The sequence below is a fragment of the Micropterus dolomieu genome, linkage group LG22 (genome assembly GCF_021292245.1).
Source record: "Micropterus dolomieu isolate WLL.071019.BEF.003 ecotype Adirondacks linkage group LG22, ASM2129224v1, whole genome shotgun sequence".
NCBI classification, from domain to species: Eukaryota; Metazoa; Chordata; class Actinopteri; order Centrarchiformes; family Centrarchidae; genus Micropterus; species Micropterus dolomieu.
The window spans coordinates 28,786,363-28,809,099 of NC_060171.1; the positions used below are offsets into that span (position 1 = coordinate 28,786,363).

The 22,737-nt window shown below is 38.9% G+C and overlaps 1 protein-coding gene across 2 annotated transcripts in view; it reads right to left on the reverse strand.

Moving 5' to 3' along the window:
* gnao1a (guanine nucleotide binding protein (G protein), alpha activating activity polypeptide O, a) overlaps positions 1-22,737 on the reverse strand; it is a 121,207-nt gene that overhangs the window by 11,152 nt on the left and 87,318 nt on the right. The window contains exons 5-8 of one of the 2 annotated variants that reach the window (XM_046037880.1): positions 13,900-14,028; positions 10,720-10,849; positions 4,674-4,827; positions 1,346-2,307 (exon numbers count right to left, since the gene is read on the reverse strand). In XM_046037880.1, coding sequence (XP_045893836.1) covers positions 2,120-2,307; positions 4,674-4,827; positions 10,720-10,849; positions 13,900-14,028 — 601 coding nt within the window. In that variant the 3' untranslated portion in view covers positions 1,346-2,119. Of the gene's footprint in view, positions 1-1,345; positions 2,308-4,673; positions 4,828-10,719; positions 10,850-13,899; positions 14,029-22,737 lie in introns of those variants that run through there. The other variant, XM_046037881.1, reaches the window with a different exon arrangement.

A 22,737-nucleotide genomic window follows, 5' to 3' on the forward strand; every position in this document is an offset into this window, starting at 1 on the left:
CATGTGTACTTACTACCACACAATCTTTCAAAGCTCACCTCTGGCTAAAGCAGAGTGGTGGACTATAGGGATATTACACTGTGCAGCTCCACACAATGGATGCGGCCCCACGGCCATATAAAATCAATGCTTCCTTTGAAGCATTATATGGGAATTGTGAGGTTGACTTGGAACACTTCCTCCTGTAGCTCTTTTCTTAAAGTGATTTTATAGTGGACCCATGCGTGCTGCAACAAGAGAGGAAGCTGGAATATCCAAAATATGACCAGAGTTGACATCCACAGGGATGAAGGATGACGACAGAAAAACTTCATCACTATACATTTTAATATATATATATATATATATATATATATATTATATATTATACATTTCATTTAAAGGGTAAAAAACAACAATATATATTTTGCCAACCTCTTCTAAATTTGATCAAAAGTACAATTTTACAAACAAATATATTTACCCCAAATTAAATGCATCCAAGGCCAAAATGCAAAGGCTTTGTTATAATGACACTAACATGTTTCCATGTTCCTTTGCAATGGTCCAAGCAACCATTGGTCTAACCATCACTAGGAGTCACCAAAGTCAGAAATGTTCAAATCCTGCACATGTACACGCTTTAAGTTGGAATATGGGGCCTTTAAAATCTGAACTAGTCAACCTCAACATCCAGCCAGCCATCAATTCGCAATGCAGTAAAAATAGAAATGTGACTTTACAGAAAAAGTAAGGAATATGTGATTACAGTCCTGTTTCATAAGTGGTATTACCTTTGGTCTCATTACATTTAATATTCAGACCAGCGCACTCTGATAATTCCTCTCCCCCACACAGGTTTTGAATGGGCGAGACTTTGCTGTATTGAAGCTGACGTAAGACTGTTTTGAGTCTGCATGTTTCTCTAAGGCCAGTGGAGGACAGGGCGAGATGAATGGACTGTGTGTTAACATAATGATTCAACAAGTAGGGACAATTGCTAAGCAAGGTGTCATGTTGTTGTTTAATACGGAACTACAAAATGAGAATATTAAACCAATTCATAAGATATAATCACTAGACATATAATTATAACTAAATCAACTCATGTTAAAGTACAGAAAAGTATACAAACTCATACAATTTGAAATTTTTAAATAAATAATTCAAACTTCAATTATTATCATTATTCTTATTGCATTCTTATTTTTACTTTTTTAAGTATATTTTCATTTCATTGACATTTTTTTAATGACAGTATTACTGTTGCTTCTTAGCAGGCTCAGCAACTGCTATGAAATAAAAATGTTATTGGGAAATATAATGAGTCATGTTTGACTGTTTAATAATAAAGGGTAGGTTCATATATATTTTTCTGTATTTATTCATATGATGATTTGGTTCTTATTTATTTATTGAATACTGGTCATTTTGGAATTCCATGGTGTACAGAGCATGGCTTAGTGCGACAATACAGTAAGACACCGTGCAGTGTGCTGCACGTGTCAGAGCAGGTCTGTCATCAGAAAACAAAAGAAATCCCTACACAACACATACAAAATACTGAAGAAGCCATGGAAAAAAGCTGTTTTGAACTATATAAATATATATATATATATTTATACACACACACACATAGTTGTTTTGTTGAAAATAAGTAGAAATACTGTGGGGTGGAGAACTGATTCTTATTATACCAGTTTTGGGGACTGCTGGTGAACCACTAAGATGTACTGCACTAAACTGTACTGTATTGTATGTACAAACAAGTCTCAGGAACCATGAATCCCCAAAGAGTCGACTGTAGGTATTGTGACTTCTGCAACATACCAGTGAAAGATTTGGAGTTTGTGTACAATTAAACACAAAAACTTCAGTGGTACTGGAATTATCCGTTGGTTCATCTTAAGGAGGAAGTAAAAAAGACAAATACAATAAAAGAAGTCTCAACCAACCAACTAGTCAGCCAATCAAGTCATCAATTAAGAGTCAAGTTGGACCAATGGCCAGTCTCACAGTAAAGCACAGTGGCGACATCACAAACATCACACATAATATGTGGTTGAAACAGGTACCACATCAGTAAATAAAAGTCACCATACAACACCCTTCATCTAATTGCTAACATTTAACAGAATCATCAGTATAGGCCACACCCCCGCAGGTTATTTGCTATGATGACATCAGTGACAGCATCAAAGACAAACTGGATGTTGTTGGTGTCTGTAGCGCAGGTCACATGGGAGTAGACCTCTTTGTTGGATGACTTGTTCTTGCTCTCGTACTGACACTTAATGTAGTCTAATCCCTCCAAGTAAGTGTTTGGACCTAAGGAGAGAGACACAAAGAGAGACATGACATAAAAGCTTTCGTCATCTGAACCTGTATATCAGGGGGCTAGCCTACATTTTCTGTATCAGCACTATTCTCTGATATTTTCTGAAAACACAACCTTTGACTTTCCAGCTCAGCACACATTCTGCTGAGGTGTGCGGAGGGCTGTGCCTTACTGCTAGCCAAGCTTTAATAAATATGATACATGGACAACTTTTTCAGACAACATGGAAAGTTGGGTTTGGACTGATAAATGAGATATGATGGAAAATGCAATGTCTTGGTATATTTGTCAAAGTGTGACGGTTTCTAAGTATTGCCAATGTATCACAGTCTTTATACAGCAACAGAACAAGTGTGACAGATATGATATCCTAGCGCCAAAAGGATGGAACCATTATTCATACTGTACATTGATTCATTTTACAGCAGTGCCAAATCTACTTCAAATCTAGTTCAAGTCCATTATTGACTGTGAGCTTTAGTGGTTGTAGTACAAGCATTTGGCATGCAGTGGATTTAATAAAGAGCTTTTCTCTGCGATTGGAGTAAGTTTTGCTCTGAGTGTCACTAACATCTATCTGTCATGTAAAAGGATGAAAAGAAGATAAGGAGAGGAAACAGGTTTGGAATCCTAATTCTCTCTTTCCCACAGTCTTACTTTGTCTACTTCTTTTCTAATTTTCTCACACACTTGCTCTCTGGCTTTCTCACGTTCTGTTGTTTCCCCCTGTGCTGTCTCATCTCTCATTACTCTTGCATGTAGCACACTTGAGCTCCTCTTGTTTGGACTCCTGGTAACACTCCTAATTTCCATTCATTTTGGGTAGCTAACGCTAGCTAGAAGCTGTCTGCACGTATCAGACTAAATTCAAGAAACACAAACAGCTGGAGCAGATGAATTAGTTTGTAGACTTTTCTGCTCTATCTGTGCTGAAACAGATTATTAATGTGGGTGCCTGTACTCTCCTTCTTTGAAGCATCTGGTACTGAAAGTCCTGAGATGGAAAGAAATGGATTGAAATTGTGAATTTTATTCCGTCCTTCCAAACTAGAATTACAACCCTGCGGTTGTATGTGTCTGCCAACCAGTTAGGTTGCAGTTTACTTCCTTGTCTCTCCAGTGTATGTAGTAACGACTTTGAATTAATTTAATAAAAGTTACTAAATGTACTTTTTGGCGAAATGGAAGCTATTTCTATCACTACATTGACGTGTATGATTCAAGTGAATAATTTCCAGTGAGAGACATGCTGTCTTCACTCACAAACTATTTTAAAGGAGTTTAGAGGACTGACATAGAGCTTCATTATGATGTCATCATCACAAGCCGTGTTTCCAGCAACATTTTTTTATGCGCATTCTGAAGTATCGCATTAGAAAAGGCTGATGGAAATGGCAAAATTCTTAATTTTGCTAAAAAGTTCTTACGTTTGCTTGAGGTGGTTTTTGCCTTTGTTGAAAAAACGTTAATGCACTAAATGGGAGATGGAAACACTTTAGCCGAATAAGTTCTGATGTAGCGAACTTGTAACTTGCGTCTGATCAGCTGTTTCCGCTGTTGGCGCCTTGTCGGATATTCCCATAATGTGCGGAGACATGGCTGGTAATAACTTGCCTGCTTGAAACACATTCCTGATGACCTCTCTCCATTTTTCTCAGCTCCATGGCCATCAGGTTCATGTGACTGGTTTTGTTTCTGGTTTGAAACCCTCACATCTTGTTTATTACAGCCATGTGTAACAACTGCTGACGTAACTACGCTTGCCGTAGCCTGGTTTATTCGCTCCAAACAAGCTGATAGAAACGCACTTATTTTGCATTTACTTTTTTGTCTCTTTCTTGCGACATTTCAAAATCTGGTTAAATTTGCATGACAATTAGATGGAAACATGGCTACAGTGAAGTTGACCTTCTGTCATAATTAGCCTAGCATATGAGTTCTTGCGTTATACATTATAACTGTAACTTAAAGGGAAAGCTCATTATATATTTGGTGAGAGGGCATGTTGTAATACTTTAACTTGGTGAATGCTGTGAAGAGCCATACTGTTTAGGAACAGACACTGTCCACCAGCAAGTGACCTCTAGCTGGGATGTGTTGCCTCTCAAACAGCAGCCTGCAGCTGAGCTGTCAAGTGGGAACATGAAGCAAACACTTTTGATGGGGCAATTATTTGAAATACTGTAACACCAACCGCACCAAACAGTTCAGTTAAGGGAATGGAGGAGTTTTCCTTTCTTTCCTAATTGTGATAAATGTAGAAGAAATTAGCTTTTGGAAAACGTGAGGTCTAGAGAGGGGCCTATATGAAACTCATTGTCAATTCACTATTACTCTCAATTGTACGGATATGTACCAGTGTACTCGGGGAAGCAGATGGACAGTGGTGACTTGACAATCTTGTTTTCAAAGAGGTCCTTCTTGTTCAGGAAGAGGATGATGGAGGTGTCCTTAAACCACTTGTTGTTACAGATGGAATCAAACAGCTTCAAAGACTCGTGCATGCGGTTCTGTACAAGAGACATTAGAGAGGGTTAAATGGGCTTTAAAACACACTCTACTGCATGCTCACAGGCACACAGGTACATCAGTAAACACCAAAAAACAACCAACCAGACAGGCATACAGAATTAATGCACATGTGTTCAGAAAACACATGCACACAAGTACCCAAATCAAGAACACACATACTGCAGACATGCCACTAAAACACAATTAGGAATTGAGTAAAAACAAATAGAAAAGCAGAACAGAAGTACTGAGAACTTCCTTTTGACTACATGACACACTAGTTCCTTCTCCGTGTTGAGTGTGTATTTGTGTATGTGTATGCGTGTATCAACATATTAGTAGAAATTAGAAAGTATTAGTAAGCTGGTTGTAGCAGCTGAGTTAAAAAAAGCCATGCATGTTTAGCTGTTAAACTGTAAGCCACTGCCTACTTCAGCTGAAATATGTAACTATGAATAGCCAGCATCTTAAAGGTACCCTGTGGAGTTTTTGACCACTAGAGGCACTGTAGAGTAATGCTTTGAAGAGAAGCGCTCTGTATTGAGTGTTGAGAAGTATTCTACAGCATGTGCCTGAGGACATAATGTAATCTCAACGTTTGTAGATTAAGGTAGCAGTGACATTTTATTTCAATGAAAGAGGAGTAGAAGACAAAACAAGCCGATGTAAACAATGAACAATGGAATTAAAAGCTTTGAAAATGTTTTCTAAGGAAGAAACTGTATCATGTCTCTTAGGGCCTGATACACACAATGCATAGTGTGAAATGTTACATGTAAATAAAATAAAAATAGTGTTTACAGTGAGAACTCCACAGGGTATATAAAGAATAAATGCTAGATACAAGACACAGATGTAAAGACTGTTCAATTAGCAGCAAAAATGGTTACGAAGCATGAAAGCTTCAGTTGATCGATACATTGATTGATACATTACAAATCCAATGAATTTCAGTATTTTATATTTTCTATCATTAGGCACTTTTGCCATGTTAGTAGATCATGGGATTTGTTTGGCTTGCTAGATTGAGTAGTTCGCACCAATAGAATGCTCTGCTGATGTTTGACTTGACTTGTTAGCAGAAGTGCTTCATAAATCAGTCTACCTTGACTAATTTTCACCAGAATCCACCGTTCTGTTTGCCAATGAGATCTGTCAAAGGCAAAAAGCAAGCAAACTGCTGGCACTGCTTTTTAGTGCTCACTCAGAAAACTATCTATACTGCATATAAAAGTGCCTAGTGATGAAAACAAAACTCAGATTCTTTTAAGAATGAGTTGAAAGCAGTTACTCTCTGGTTATGATCTTTTATAATGAAGAATGACAGAAGAGATGAGGTTTAAATAGCACAATATATAATACAACAATATACAGAATTAATGAAGTGATTAGACAGACAGTCAGTTAGACAGACAGACAGTCAGACAGACAGTCTGGCAGACACACAGACATACAGACACACAGACAGACAGTCAGGCAGACAATCTGGCAGACACACAGACATACAGACACACAGACAGACAGTCAGGCAGACAAATCTGTGAAAAGAAACACACACACTGAACTAAAGTTCAGTTCTTGGTTCACAAACAGAAAGAGGCACTGCTTTCAACTCATGGTTAAGTGTATCAACCTATCAGGAGGTTTCATACCTGTCTGTGGGTGGAGCATCTGTAGAGGATCTGACTGCTGATTGGTTAGAGAGGACAGTCGCTGACGAGAGTGACAGGAGGAGCGGAAGGAGCCAGAGATGCTGCAGGGCGGAGCTTAGAGCAGGAACGGAAAATGCAAGGGACCCGCCCACCCAGCCACATCCCGCTTTCTTTAGATGATACCCCCTTTGCCCCAAACACACATACACACACACACACACACACACACAAACACACCTAGTGCTGAAAAGAAAGTGTTTAGAATCAGGAGGACAGGACTTTATCCAGAGAGTGTTCACCCAGAGCAGTTGTTATTTCAAAGTATAGTCTGTGTGTGTTTGTCTGTGTGTTTTCACTGAAACAAGACAAGAGGAGGCAGAGAAAAACACAATGCAAGCAGTTCTTCAATAGAAAAAAGGGAATTACAAAGCAAAAGTATTGTGTGGTGTACTACATGTGCATATGTTCATGTCTATGTCCAGGTGTTTAGATAGATATATACAGTCACAACCTTTAGCACGGGGCCAGTGAGGTGGTCTTTTACTTGTTGTTTCTCCAGAAGAATGCACGATGATAACATCAGGATATTTGGATATTTGGAGTGACAGCACATTGCACCGTGTAAACTTTATAGTGTTCTTGTTTATGTATTCTACTTTGTCCTACAAACTCTTCTTTCATCTGTACTATGATTGAGATGTCAAGGTATAACTGTGTCTTATAGGGCCATTGTAGGTTTTAAAAAATACAGAGGAGGGTTAAGGGGGGTAATAATCCAAGAAAAAAATTTGACAAAATTAAAGCGGCAAATTTATGAGAAAAAAAAAATGATTTTCACATTATAGTCAACAAGGAACCACATCGTTTCACTCTTTCAAGGCTGCAACATCACACTACAGACACTGCTTGCCGTTTATTTAACCTGCAGTGGATAATTAAATTATACTTCGCAATCAGACTTAGCAATAAGGAAACTGTGATCACCACATTATCATATGCATCAGGATTATAGAGACGTTGTCATGAACTGGGCCTGTTCGAAAGAAAACAACAGAGTTTTTGTCTCATTTTCTTGAGTTTTTTCTTATAAATTTACCATTTTCACATCGGAAATTCTGAGTTTCTTCTCAGACTATTATCCCCCTTTCCCGGCTCAGTATTTTTTTGGACAAGTATAGTCTAATCAGTTATACACATGGGCTGCATCTCAGAAATTGATCCTTTGAATTAAGTGAAGATCTACTCCCTAAAGCTCGCTTCGTAGTACAGGCCTCAGTTCTTTCACCTCATTAATCTGCCAATACCGCACCATATTATACAGGTCATATCACGCAGGCCTTAAAGAGCAATGAATTCACTTTTAAAAAGTCTTAAATTTAATTTACAAAAGTCTTAAATATTTTCTCTTGTCTGCCATTGCCAGTCATGTTTGTTATAAAATGTTTTTGCATCTGACTTACGTTTTAAACACCCCTAAACTAAAAGTGGGATTGTTGTGACAGTGGATTGTGCTGCAGGTGGTTTAGTCCTTTTACGTGGAGTTTCAGTCAGAACCATCCAACCTGTAGCAAACACTGTCACTACTGCTAGCTACAGTAGCTAGGAAGCTCTCCTTCTCAAAATGGGCAAAGACTTGAATGAACTTAAATGAATTCATAGTTTTTTTTGTGGTTAATCTATCCATCCATTTGATGTCGCTTATGCGTGTCCAGGTAACATTAATTTAATTAATTATATCATTAGGAAATATTGTTGTGCACTGCTTGGAAGTAGTGAAAAAATCTGATGTATTAATGAATAATGCTAGGAATGTTTTGGACGGTATTAAATTACATTCTATGTGGTATTAAAAAGGTCTTTAAAAACTTGCTTTGCAGATTTGTGCTGAAACCCTGACAACAGCAAAGGAAAAGTCTATTCTTTATGATTAGTGTTATTGTCTTGAGATGTTCAATGTGCTGTCATATCAATCATTTGTTTCAACAAAACAACTTCCTTGTTTATCTTGACACTACCTATGGCTCATCTTGTTCTCTGAGATGAGCAGGCGAGCAGTCACATGTCTTAAACTGGAAGTCACAATTAGGAGCTCAAAACATTGTCACATGTCAGCTATCATCTTATGTAAAACTAATTAATAAACATACAGTATGAAATGTATTTGCTTTATTTTTGAAAGAAGCTGGTATTCTCAGTGAGAATTTAAGACGTAATTGTGAAAATCCACCTTCATATGCTCTTAACCCCTGCCCAGACAGGATTAGTATTATGGAAAGAAGCTGACATTCTTATTAATTCATGGTGTATCAGTGATTTTAATGAACTGCCCAAAAGGGATATTTATTACTTTATTACTCCCATTACTGAGGAGTGGGTGTTATCTTTTCTGTCTGGTTGTACAATATTTTACGGTGCTGCGCAGTAATTTCTGAATCGTATGCCTGGTTGTGTGTCTGGTCGCAGAACGGAGGATGGTGGGCGCTCTCTGACAAAACACATTTGGTTATTATAACTCCCACACTAAGGTTTGCTCTGTGATGGTAACACATAATGCTGATTAGAACACTGTCTCACAGATGAAAGAAAAAGTCACCAGACCTGCTATTAATGTTGTCTGAACAGATATAAATCTGGGATGTTTAATGGAGTCCCTTGACTTTGTAATCGTGATTGGTTATTTTCTTTTTTGGTACATGCATTTTTCCACATATTACGATATATTTGTCTATATATTTGTCTATTTAACTTAGATGCGGGCTATGTTAGCCAGAAGGTAATACTGGCTGCAGTATCATGGTAAAACAGCCCCTATTATTAAAAAAATATCTCATCACTGCACCACAGCCTGATCTATTGAGGTACTGCTTTTCGATGCTTAGGGACAGAAATGATGCTTACTATAAATATTATATGTAGCTGAGACATGTCCTGCTTTCAAACGCTATAGCAGCTGTTCTCAAAATATCACCATGACGTCACATTGCCTACATTTGGACAGTTATCTGCAAGAACAAAAAAACACCATGCACCAATTAAATGGACTAGAAGCTGCTTGTGAGCACGTTTTATGATGGATATTTCCTCTCCACGTCTGACGTTCTTCTGGTGTTCCCAGCTCAAAGGGAGGCTTGACGACAACTGCATAAATAGAGCAGCTACTGAACACAATTTCCCTGCCTGGAATACTCAGAGGATACACTTCAGGCTCATAAATAGCAGTGAACACTGTGCATTCAAATCAGCTTATTTGTTTTAGGTTACATGGCATCATCTTTACAACCACATGGCAGGATGGCAAGCTGAGGCCTTTTGTTGAGAAAACACTTTTGCTTTTGTAGCTGTGTTTTAATATACCCAGAGCCTTATTTTAATCAAATATCGAATAGGTCTGTAACACTCCACAGCCCTTAAAATACACACACATTTTTCAATGTGATCAAATTGTGGAAAATGTGAATGAGTTTGAAAAAATAAATTGTAAAACATTCCACCACTACTGTATATGTATGATCAACATAATTTGCCTTGATAGCTTTCAAATATATGTAACATACTTTACCGTACATGCCCTTCCTATTATTTAAGACTGGTCATTTGCACTAAGCAGACTACAAATTGGCTTGCAGTGTCAACGCAGCGAAGAATGATTTGCATAGAGAAAAAATAACTCTCATATAACAGTGTCCTCTTGTGTTTTTGCATTTAAACAATCCACCAGTGTGCTCGCCAGCGACGGAGCAATGTCGGATTGAGTGTTTAGTTAAACATACAAGTCCACAGTGTTTGGAATGTGGCTTTCAGTGTATTCCGCTGACTGATTAACAAGTTTGTTTGTTATATTAGCGTGTTCAGCAAGGGGAGGAGGAAAGCGTACCAAAAGGAGATCCAGAGGAAACACCGTGGAATTCCATAGAAATTCACGTCGTTCAGATAATTTTTACATTTACATTTATTCATTTAGCTGACATAATAACCCCTGACATTTAGATAGGTGCAAAATGAGAGAGAAGAAGAAAGCAGATAGGTCTGTCATTCCCCAATCATTCTAAAAAATTAATATATAAAATGTAAACATTAACATTTTAAGACTTTCATGTCTTCATTTATTTAGCATCTCATCTAAGAGCACCATAGACATTTATCCCTCCCTGTCGCAAACTTTTACACAGACATTGTGTTTAAAACATCAGACAGAGAGAGGGATAGAGAACATACACATGATCTAACATCTGTGCTTACCGTGGTCTCGTCCTCATGCAGCACCTGGTCGTATCCGCTGAGCGCCACACAGAAAATGATGGCTGTGACATCCTCAAAACAGTGGATCCACTTCTTCCTTTCCGACCTCTGACCTCCCACATCAAACAGCCTAATGGACAGAGAGACAGACGTGAATAAACGCACATATAACATTTTATTTACATATCACCATAGAGATGGTTCTTATGTTACATCAGTTTTTGGTCAGTCGAGTCAAAATTTAATTTACAAAACATTTAACCTCAGACTGCAAACTATGCGTACATATTTGCTCCACAGTTTTTGTTGTGCGTCACCAGCAGATTGCATAGCTGTCTAATCCGAAAGTGGAAAGACAGTGACTTCTGAAGCCTGGCAGCTTCTTTAAAGTGGTCATATTATGCTCATTTTCAGGTTCATCATTTTATTTAGGGGTTGTACCAGAACAGGTTACATAGTTTCATTTTCAAAAGACACCATATTTTTGTCATACTGCACATTGCTGCAGCTCCTCTTTCCACCGTGTGTGTTGAACGCTCCGATTTAGTTATGGAGTGATGCATCTCACCTCTACAAGATCTTTGGTAGCAGTTGCACATGCACAGTTCCTAGTTAAGGACTACTAGCCAATCAGAAGCAGAGTAGGGCGGGTCCTGAAAAGTGGTTCAGCTGTTTATGTTCTCCTTACCAGCTTAGCAACATGGACTGGAGCAGGAGTTTCAGAGTGGTGAGTTATTCATTTGTAACAAATGTATCTTTCAAGTATCTCTACATCACAGTAACAACTTTATGTCCACTGACTGCCTGGAGGGTAGCTAGTGTTTGGAAGGGAGAGGAGAGGCAGCGGGCGGACACCTTGTCACCGTGTGCTGCAGCTCAGAGTGTTTTCCACCGGTGTTTTTGAGGGCTTGTCGAGCTAGCCGCTTGGCGAGCATTTTGATGTGATGTCACAGGGATGAAAGGGAAATGGCTGGACTACAATCGAGCTGTTTCCAGAGCAGTTTTTTCTGTGGGAGATGGGAACTCCCTTTGGGCTGGACTTTGGGCTTTTTCACTTTGCAAACCTATTACATGCACAAAAAAGGTATATGGAAGAGAGGGAAAAAGCCAAAAAGCATAATATGACCACTTTAACATTCTTAGTTGTGATCAGTTTGTAGGTTTATTCTTTAACTGGGCCTGTTTCTGTTTTTCTGTTGACTCATTATTGAAGAAGTGGCACATGACTCAGATGTGACAAGGCTGGCCCTCCTCCCAGTCCTTAAATTGGTTCCCTTTTTGCCAATATTGTCAGCTTTGGGCTTTATTAGCCGACTTGTTGTTTGCATACCCAAATGTGTGCTCCATAAGTCTCCTTGCCACATTTTAATTTTCCTTTTCTGTTAGAAAACCTCAGTCAGTATCTCTAAATGTCTGTATGTAAGAGAGGCATGGGAGCTCATAAGATGGCAGTTTTCATCTGATTTATGAATCTTATCCTTTGGATGTATCGTTGATGTGCAGTATCACTGGGCATGTGCTCAGTAATGTCTTGAATGTAAGACAGTGTAACCATTGCTATCTGTTATACTGGTTATTTCATATTTGCTTTTCTTTAGCAGTTTAAAGGCGCCTTTACGCTGTGGGCTTTTACGACTGCCCGAGACAAAAGTTCACAATCTTGAGAGAAACACTGTAAAAGATTTATTCCACCCATATTGCACAGTGTAACATGCAAAGAACTTACACAACTGTTGTTGTTGCACAGTCTACAGGCAGTGTCCTTTTTTTGGGCCCATTTCGGATATTGATTCTTCTGTCTCTTTAAGGTGTTCAGATAGCAGGTACTAGTCTGTGAGTGCCAGCTTCGTATCAGTGCTGGTATTTATCAAGCTTCTCAAAGTGCCATTTCAGTCTTAAGTGCTGAGAATTCATGAAATTTACTCCTACTTTTAAACTTAAGAATAAAAGCAAGTTATCAAATTTCTCTAAGCTAAGAATCACTCTTACTCTCCCAGTTATTTAAAACAGCTTGAGAGCTCTCTCAAGTGGTTAGGAGCTGCAAGTAGGGGCTTGTGATGGCACTGTGGAGACACAGACATGCACAAATCTTTCAGAAGAGGAATGTTTCTGAATTATTTGACAACGCACAGTTAATAAGCGCAGGCATAATCCTTGTCAACAAGTTGGTGAGGGACGTCATCTCACCCCCTTATCTGAGAATATTCTTAAATAAGGAAATCTATTCAGTGATTGGTCCTTGGCTACATCGTCATCCAAAATCCTGTTTGCGGCACAGCAAAGTGCCGTAAATCAGCACTAACACTTCTGAACTCTTAAGTCAGTTCTTAGCAGTGATTCTGAGTAATTCTGAGAAGCTTGACAAATACGGGCCCAGGTCAGTTTTTTACTCCATAGAGAGGGATCATTGAAACAAACACTGTCTTCATACACTGGGAATGACCACTTCCTCCTGTATAAGTTGTATTTTCGTGGTTTTTAGAAAACACTAGAAAAACACCACTACCACAGAGGAGTGAATCCAAAGTGGCACGAACCCAGTCCTACGTGTGACGGGTATAATGGTGGGTAGCTTGATGGGTTACACCCAGTACAGGAACACTGTACACTCCCACACACTGCCTGACTGCCAGTAATAGCAATTGAGCTGACAATATTTAGGCATATTAAGAGACACGACATAGTGTTTATGTTTGTGTGAGAGAAAGATTGAGGCAGGAAGTGCAACAACCACCAGCTGAAGTGTGATGGTGCATCCTTCCAGAAAAGTACTTGGTGTCTACAATTTATTTATTTAACGGCTCTCTCTGCCTGTTAGTATATTTATGGTGAACCATCCTTGTTTTCCAAGGGGTCCAAGATGTATGTGTGTGTGTGTGCGCGCGCGTGTGTATGCACATGCACACAAGAGGGGCATAAATATGGTAATTTAAATTAGAGGTCAGAAAAAGACTCCGCCCCTCTTTTCTGCTTCTTTCCTTCAACATGTCCTTCCTCTCTGTCATTATCCCCACAGCTCCTTGCTCTAATTGAATCAGATTTCATTTAAAAGGCAGACAATCATAAATATAGACACTTGTTTAAAGCATGTAATGTTATTAATTACAGACTGGATCTCCTTCTGCATGCAGTAAAGGAAAAAGAGGACTGAAATTACAGATGTCATGAGTTAACACTGACCTGAAGTGGAGGTTTTTGAAGGTAAAGTGTGTCTCGACGATGCCTGTGGTCTTCACTCGGGTCCTCAAGATGTCCTGCTCTGTGGGCTGGTAGTCTGACGCACCAATCCGATCTAGGCTGTCTAGGTAGCTGCACACAGTCACAAAACAAAGACACAAGACTGTCAATCAGCAGCAATCTACTTCCAGCTTAACTACCATACTGTAAGTAGACACGGTAGGCCTGTTGTAAATTGTCTATTGTAAATTGCAAATGTTAGCATATCCAGCTAACTAGCATACTACCTAGAGTAGACATAGTGTTACAAGTTAAAGTAACTACTGTGTCGGGTTACAGTTCCAATTCACTTTGCGTTACAGTGTAATGGTGTATGTAATTATGTATGTAATGTAATGGCGGCTCAAGGTTTGGGAAACAGTCTGCCACGGTCAGGGTCAACACTGCCAGAACAGGGAAGGAATCTGTGTCCTCCCTTTTGGAAATCAGAAAATTTTCACTGGTAACTTCAAGATCTGGAACTTCCTGTGGAGAAGGCAACAGTGGGTTGAGATGAACTGCCTTTCATTTTGCCCTCTGACTCTCAGCACAGGTGCCCCCTCCAGGGTTGTGTCCTCTCACCCTGGCTCAGTAACAACAAAGAAGACTGATACTGAGAGCAGGTAGACCAAGCAGTCACTTGGTGCCTTGATAACAACCTCCAGCTCAACACATCTATAACAGAACAACTCATTATAGATTTCAGGCACAGCCCCATCCCCCAAAACCATCATGCATGTCTCAAGAGAAATCATAACCATCACTGAATCATTCAAATTTCTTGGCAACACACATCAACAACACACTCAAATGGAAAATCAATACAGACCACATAACTCAAAAAACCCCAGCAAAGACTGTTTTCCTAAGCAAAAAAAAAAGCCTCCTCCTTCAGTTTTACACGGCCATCACTAAGAGCATACTGACCTCATCCATAACAGTTTGGTACAGCCACACACGCAAAAACAAAATCATCCAACATAACTGGCACCCCCTCTTATCAGTTGAATCACTATTTCACAAATGCACAATCAAAAGAGCAATAATAAATCACATTTAGAAACTAAATCACCACGTTGTTAAGAATTAGGATAGGGAAGTGGGTGGGCGACTTGATTCTGTTATGTCATGGAAAATCCCTGAATTTAATGTAGAAGTATAAATCAAACAATCCTGAATAGTACAGTTCGGCTCTCTTGACAGCTCACTGAATGAAGGATGATCACTCTACCTACAGTAATAATCCACCCTGCCATCAAGCAAAGAATAGGAGAGAAAGTGCAGAAAGAGCTGTGACTTGATTACATATTCCCTTTGACACCATGGCCACTGAGAATCTTTTATTCTGATTGGCTGGCAACGGTCTGTTATGTCCTTTTAATGCCGTGCTCTTTGCCTCTGCTGACTTACAATTGTGTAATGCCCACCTTGGAGGGTGTCACGAATAACACATTCCCTTCTGAAAGACAGTTTCACTTCTAAAACCAAGTGCCAAGTGAGGTCACAGCCATACGCAACGACCTTTCGGGCATTATTGGTATTCTAAGCTAACAGAGATGGGCTGGCAGACAGTCAGACAGAAGAGCAGAAGAGATGAGCAGAAATATCTACTTCATGCATCCATTTAGTATAATGGATGTAATGTTATTTATGTATTGGTGAGAGTGTTGTTGCAGAGCTTTCAAATGGACGCCGAGTTACTTCCATGAGAGACAAAAGATAAAGGATACAGCGGGAGGAGGTATCGGGCTGATAGTAACATGAAGTGGTTGGCACACACACCCGCACACTCACACAGCTTCAGTGATAAGAACTATTGATTACACAGAAAGGAATATGGAGAGCTTGGGGTGTGGAGGGGAAGTATGTGGGGAGAGCTGAAATGGAGGAGACAAAGAGAATGTGAGGTGAAGAAAGTTTTTTTTTTCCTTGGCCACAATGAGGCAAAGTGATCTGCTGGAGCTCAATTTATTTTTTAAATGGGAAATAAAAAGAAACATGCACCAGGTCCTGAACAGATCTGTCTACTACACTGAAGAGAGCATGCGCTGACAGGCTCTTAGAAACTCTTACATAATAATGTTGTATAATATACGTATCAAGAAAAATCTTTTTTCTTTCATTTGAAAAAGCTCTAAAAAACACTATAAAAAAAACTTCATAAATGCCTCACAAAGCAGATATTTCTAAAAGTATGATGCTTAAACAGCAGTTTCTGTTTCACATTATCTACATGTCAATCAAACTAATTCTAATATAACCGTCATGCAAAAAACCCCAAACATACATACGGTAGGTAGATGCTGTCAGACTGTGCCCCTTTCTATAGTCACAGTCAGTCCTCACTGTATATTACAACACCGCTGCTCTCCAGCAGTGTGAACTGTTCAAGCGTTGTGCTTATGTGTTATCATGAACAGATCTACATGGAATATAATATATATATATAATATATAACAGAGATTGCTTTAACAGATACATAAACCTGCCCTAAACCCAACCTGAAAGGCTTGAGAAGAACTCCAGACCCTCCCCATCACCCCCATGAATAAGATACTGTGAGTTGATAAGAACAACTAAATAGTGTTTGGATATGCAGAAACACAGTGTAAGTCATTTGGAGAGATGGAGGTAAAGAGGGTTAAAGGAGCTGAGAGCCAGTACCCAGGCTGTGTCTGCTCCACTTCTTACCAGATGATGGCTGTAATGCACATATTTGTTGTGTATCCAAGTAAAATAATTGTTTTTGCTTTTTATATTATTACCAATTTAGCTTTAATATTTCAGTATGGCTGGAAAGCTACTTTCAAATACACAGCATTTTCAGACCAAGGCCCGAGGTTTAAAAATCATTGTGGTATTGTTCTGTACACACAAACAGAAGATGAAATTTAAAAAGACAGACAGGGCTGACCCAGGCTGGAAATAAAAAACACAGCAAGTACTAAGCATTATAAAATGCATGTTTACCCTCTCAAGCTGTATGCTAGTCACTGAACCACTACAGTATCTCTTCGCTAACTTGCTGTCTCTTTGTCTTTCCTGTCCGACTCCACTAGCTGTGAAGAAATGATGAACACCTAAAAAAATGCCTAGTAGGGTTAGATATTAAACCATTGAGTAAGAAAGGTCAAAGTCGCCAATATTATTTTGACTTTCATGACCTTCACCACCACAGCAGGTTGAACCCTGTCTGAGTAGAAGTGGCTCCTCCTGTTCGCTGCTTCCACCCTGCAGTTACTTTTCAGAAAAATACTTTCGACATAAACTTACATTAATGCAAACGCTAACATTGATTCACGTCAAGAACGGCTGGCAAAATAACAACAAGCCAACAAAGTGCTGAGCTCCTGAAATGCGTCTGAGACACTTCCAGTGGACGTTAACGCAGAGGACAGGACAAAATCGTGGCGCAGCAGTAGCTGGACTCAGTGGACTTTTCGGGTAAAATGTTATTTATGTTTTGCTTCTAGGAGATGATCACCTTAAGGACCAGTCTTGTTTTGATAAAAAAAAATTGTACATTGGCAGAAATGCAGCACATCATGGATGTGAAAACAATTGCCTGTTCATTTAATTATTAATTTTTTTTATTTGAAAGTGCAATAAAAATATGCTGTCCCTACAATCAATGAATAATCGTGATCACAATATAGATCAAAATAATCATCATTATCATTTTAGCCATAATTGTGCAGCTCTAGCATCCAGCATAGAAAACATCTAAGCTAAGTAACTGGCTTCTAGATGTACAGACGTGTCCCCTGCTTTGAAATTCCGACACATATTTACAAACTACAGCGGCATGATGCAACGCGGCCACAACATAAAAGGGCTCTGAATCGATAAGAGAAAAAAAAGCCCTGTCATTATTTAGTCTAGTGAAGAAGAAGATAAACCAGGAAATGTCAAACGTGCACATGCTTCAGGGCACGTCTTAAATCAGCACTCACCAGATCATGGTATCTATTTCGTGTTTATGGAGAGAAGCATGCTGACCTTTAAACATTAGGTTAACTCGATCATCAACTTTCTAAAAGCAAAAAAAGACAAATAAAAAGGACCCACAGCACAAAGATGTTGTATGTTTATTAAAATCAATATGGCTGAAGTAGCTTTACATTATTAGCCAGTAAGAAGTTCAATGGTATTAAATAATCAAAAGCAATGCAAGATGTAGAATCAATGTAGTAAATAATATAGAACAAGGCCAATGTGTCTGACATTTAACTTAAATTACTTCTAATCAAGTATACTCAGATGGCCTGCTATTAGTGGACACTATGCACTTGATCAATTTAACACCGGAGTCTTTTAGTGTAATAGACCAAAGCACCAAAGTCATGCTCTGGTCCAGGGTCTATTTTACTACATCAGCTGACATCTTAATGTCACTGCATATGCCTGCATATAGAGGACATAATTGTGTTTGTTTTAATGGAGGCCAAGTGGGTACATGCATACCACTGTGTCACAAAGGCAGGGGATGTAAATCATAAACAGAGTGCATGTGTATTGTGATAAATAGGTCAGTGCATGCAGGGCATTTGCACAGAAAGAGAGAGGGTGTGGGAGAGAGAGAGGTGGCTTCTGGCAGTCCTTGCTCCTCTCAGAATAGAGCTTTCTGCTTTCGATGTAATACAAACACACATTAAATGCATGTGTGATTATATGCACACCCACACTCGTACCATAACCTTCTTCTCTAAAATACCAAATTTTTAACCAAACTCTACTCTAACACCTGACAACCGAAAAGCCTTTTCAAAAGCAACACCTAACAAAAAATCGGCTTTCTACTGCTGCACACACACACACAGTCAAACTGAGTGGGGTCTGATCATGTGATATCTGTCCTATCCGTTCATTGGCTGGTTGGCCTGTTCTGCTCCACAGGCCACAACATAATCAGGAAGTGTGCATCAATCTTTAATGTGACATTTAACACAGACACACATGCGCGCTTACACTCCCACACAGAGCGGATGTTGTTTGAGTTAATTGACCACACGTAAATGTTGATAGGAATATGTTTGCACCCCACCTTAAACTTTCCTTCTCCTATCTCTCTATATATTCCCTGCCCTTTCTCTTTCTGTCTTTTCTCATGGTCTCTGCTCTCTTCAGGCTTCTGCTATTTATTCTGTTTCATGTTGCCTTTATGTCTGCATCAACTTTGGACATGTATATTTCTCATCCAGTCTCCCATCCATTCCCATTCAAATGCTACATCTGATCTAGATGTGGTTTCTTCTCATTTTAACCAGTTCTTATTTTAGGGATTTAAAGTGTTGTCGCTGACTACTGCCTTTAAATTCCAAGTAAAATACAATACATAACGAGGCATCCTCTCACACAAATAATGTACAAGGTGAAGGTAAGGTCAATTATTTTCTCAGGACATCTTGGAGTGTATTATCAGGCTTAATGCTCATTATTTCTCTAAGGGGTTCCTTAAAACTACTATTCTTGGCATAAAATTCTCATTATCTCCCTTTACCAGTAGCAGATACTGATTTATGGCCTTGCTACATCTGACAGTTTGCTTCATGTGCTCATTGACTAACACGTCTCTTACTGGTTTTGATCCTGGCGCCCTTAATAACTCAAAGTGCAAACTGTTTATAATAGTTGTCTTTGGTCAGAACAAATACTTAAGCAGGGTAAAGGATTCAACCTTTGGATCAAACTTTGAAACTTAAAGAATATAATATAATTCTATATAATATAAAACACCACTAAACGATAATAATCAATCAAACTATTGAACTATGCTAAAATGCTTTAAAGAAAATAAAATACACAACTCTTACAACACAGTGAAACAATTTCACAGCAAATTTGTTTAGCTCTTGGTTGGGGTTTGTTGCACCATATGAATTTAACAGGAAGCAGAAGTAATGTAGCCATGGTTACCCTCTCAGTCAGAATGGTGGTTGAACGGTTGACCAGAACAATGTTAGACTACTACTATATGATTTTACCAAGCCACTGCCAGCCAGTCAGAGACAGTTACTTCCCTGATTGTGGTATGAATACTATGTGTGGACTGGAGCTGGTGCGCAGGAATTCTGACACGTCCTGCTGCCTCAAGTGTCAGCAATTGTTTAAATCTTTTTATTACCTTACAAAGAATGCCAGCCAGTTAAATAAACACAGCAATAAAGCAGAAATCCAAAGGCAGGCAAACTTTTGCTTGACTTCTCCTGGATAATTATTATGATGCAGTGACTCACTAACATAAACATTTCCAGTTGACCATACTCTGTTGTCATATGACTAAAAAGTATATTGGTTTGGTGCAGTTAAGAATGACGTTTAATATGAATTCATGTCATTAAATGTTTAGTGTATCAACTACAGAAAAAACAAAGGCTACATTCACTACACAGTACATGCCAGCCTTTAAGGCCACTGTATGTGTTGTGTATGTACTGCACACAGGACACTCTACTTCAATTTCTATTCATGTCACTGTGTAATTTAACTGGATGTATGGTGCATAATTAAACAACGGCTACATGCACAAACATGGCACTTGAGGGAAACGACTCCCCCACACCCCCCTCTCCCTTGCTCTCTCTCTCTCTCTCACTCCACCCACACACAGGCACTCAGCATAAATCAGGTCCAGTACTTGTAATGGTGATTGACTATGTGTTGTAATAGCTAGTGTATGATCGCATTTAGAAGATAATAAATAAATGGTGTGTGTGTGTGTGTGTGTGTGTTTAAGGGCATGCTTTTTATGGTGGGTGGATGGATTAAAGGAATCTTGAATGATTGTAATCCAATACGCTTATTGTCAAATTCAGCAAATATTTCCTCAAGGATTGCTATCTCTCCGTTTTGAATGCGCTCTGAAAAATATCTGATTTTACTGCACAGCCCTGGCTCTGTAAATGGAAAACAAAAAAAGTGGTGTGGACCTTGCCACACAACACTGTTCCAGCCAATCGGCCACACGTGGCGTTAGTGCTTGTGCACAGCAGTGATTAGGGGAGGAGGGCAGAGGGAGACAGAGTTATACACTGGCACATTTGAACATGCTGGACTCCAGGCACTCTGAAGACAGAGAGATGGCCGAGAAACAGCCAAAGATGAAAAGATCTGAAGCCTATACACAGAGAAGAAAGTTATGTAACCAGCCAAAGGCAAAGTTTTTCTTCTTAGGGAGTACTGGAGGGAGAAGTGTATTTGTTTGGCAGGTGATTTCAAATATCAACATTGTGCAGAAAGACTACTCTCCCTTTAAGAGGGGGGTGAAGGAGTGATGTATTGATCCAGAATTAGAAAATCAGGACTCAGCTGGGCAGGTGGAATATGACATACACACACTTACTACTGTGCTTAGTCAGTGACATGGTACCGGGGGTGCAACAAACTCAAATTCAGAACACACATCCTGTTTTGTCCTATCGGTCACTTAAACACACACCTATACATGCCTACAATCTGATGGTGCCACTTAGATACAATTTATAAGAGAATAACAGCAGCCAGACACAGTCAAAATCATTCTTTTCAGAACTTTATTACAGTTCTGAAAAGAATGATGTTGTTACATCACTGTCTGATATAAGTGGTTGTTAGACAATTTTTGACAATCACCAATAGGAAATTAGTGATTGTCGATTCAGGTCAGCGAGTGAGATACACACATGGAGAGTGGAGATGAAAGAGAAAAGAGATTTCATATGGCTTTGAATCAAGAATGTACAGATTCTTACATGTACATTCTTCCCACAGGCAGTTCAAAACCAGAATATCGCATATATCTCCAAACCTAGATGGCAAGACAAGCCAGAGCTCACGTTTCGCACTGAACAAGAGAAAGTAGGGAAGCTGTAGCTATATAAGAGGGAATGAAAGAGAAGGGGAGGTGTTAAAGCCGTTCATTTGTTAAGATGTGTTGAGTGTTGAGACTACAGTATAATCACTTCAAGCTACGCTTTTTATTTTATTTTCTTCTGAAGGGTTAGAGTTAGAGAAGTTATGTCAGAGAAGATATTATTTATTATCCATCCAGTTTGATGTGAAAATTGACTAAATATTGTTGATATTTTTGATTTGACAGTCAGTTGTTGTCTAAAAACATATGTTGATACAACTACACGTTTTGATATAACCCAAATTAGGCATTATGATGTTGTCCAGACCTTTGCTTTTGAAAATTTTCTCCAACTGGACTTCGAATATTTCACATCTCTTGCAACTATCAAAACAAACATATTACAAAGAGATTTGAATTTCGAATAGTACATTCACGGCCTCTGTTATCTCAAGTTTATCTGCCGAATTTTTTTGGTGAATGCAGTGACTTTATTTTAAAAGACGTAGATGGCTGCATGTGAAATGACCTGCTACAGTCTCCAGATTGTGGTACTTACCAGTACCAGGCCGAAGTTGTGGCTCACTCTGCTTGGTTTAGAGAAGCAGTAGAACTTAGAAGAACTACTTCTTTTTAACTCAAATAGCTCTGACAAGTTTTGGATTTTGAACTCAACTGTATGAGTTTTAGAATGTTAAACTTGCATTAATTCATTGTGTTGACTATTTGACACTTTTGTCGTGTTGATTAAACTTACGTATGTAAGTTATCAGTTGAAAAAAAGGCAAGAGTACGAGGATTGCCTAGGTGCTGCGTCTTTTGAGTTTGAGAAAAACATATACATAATCAACTAATTATTAGGGTTTAGCAAGTACTTGGTTGAAACGAGTATCCGGTACAGATACTTTTTATGAGTATCATCAGAGTAAAATGTGTCAATATCTGTTTTGTTATAAACTATAAATATATGA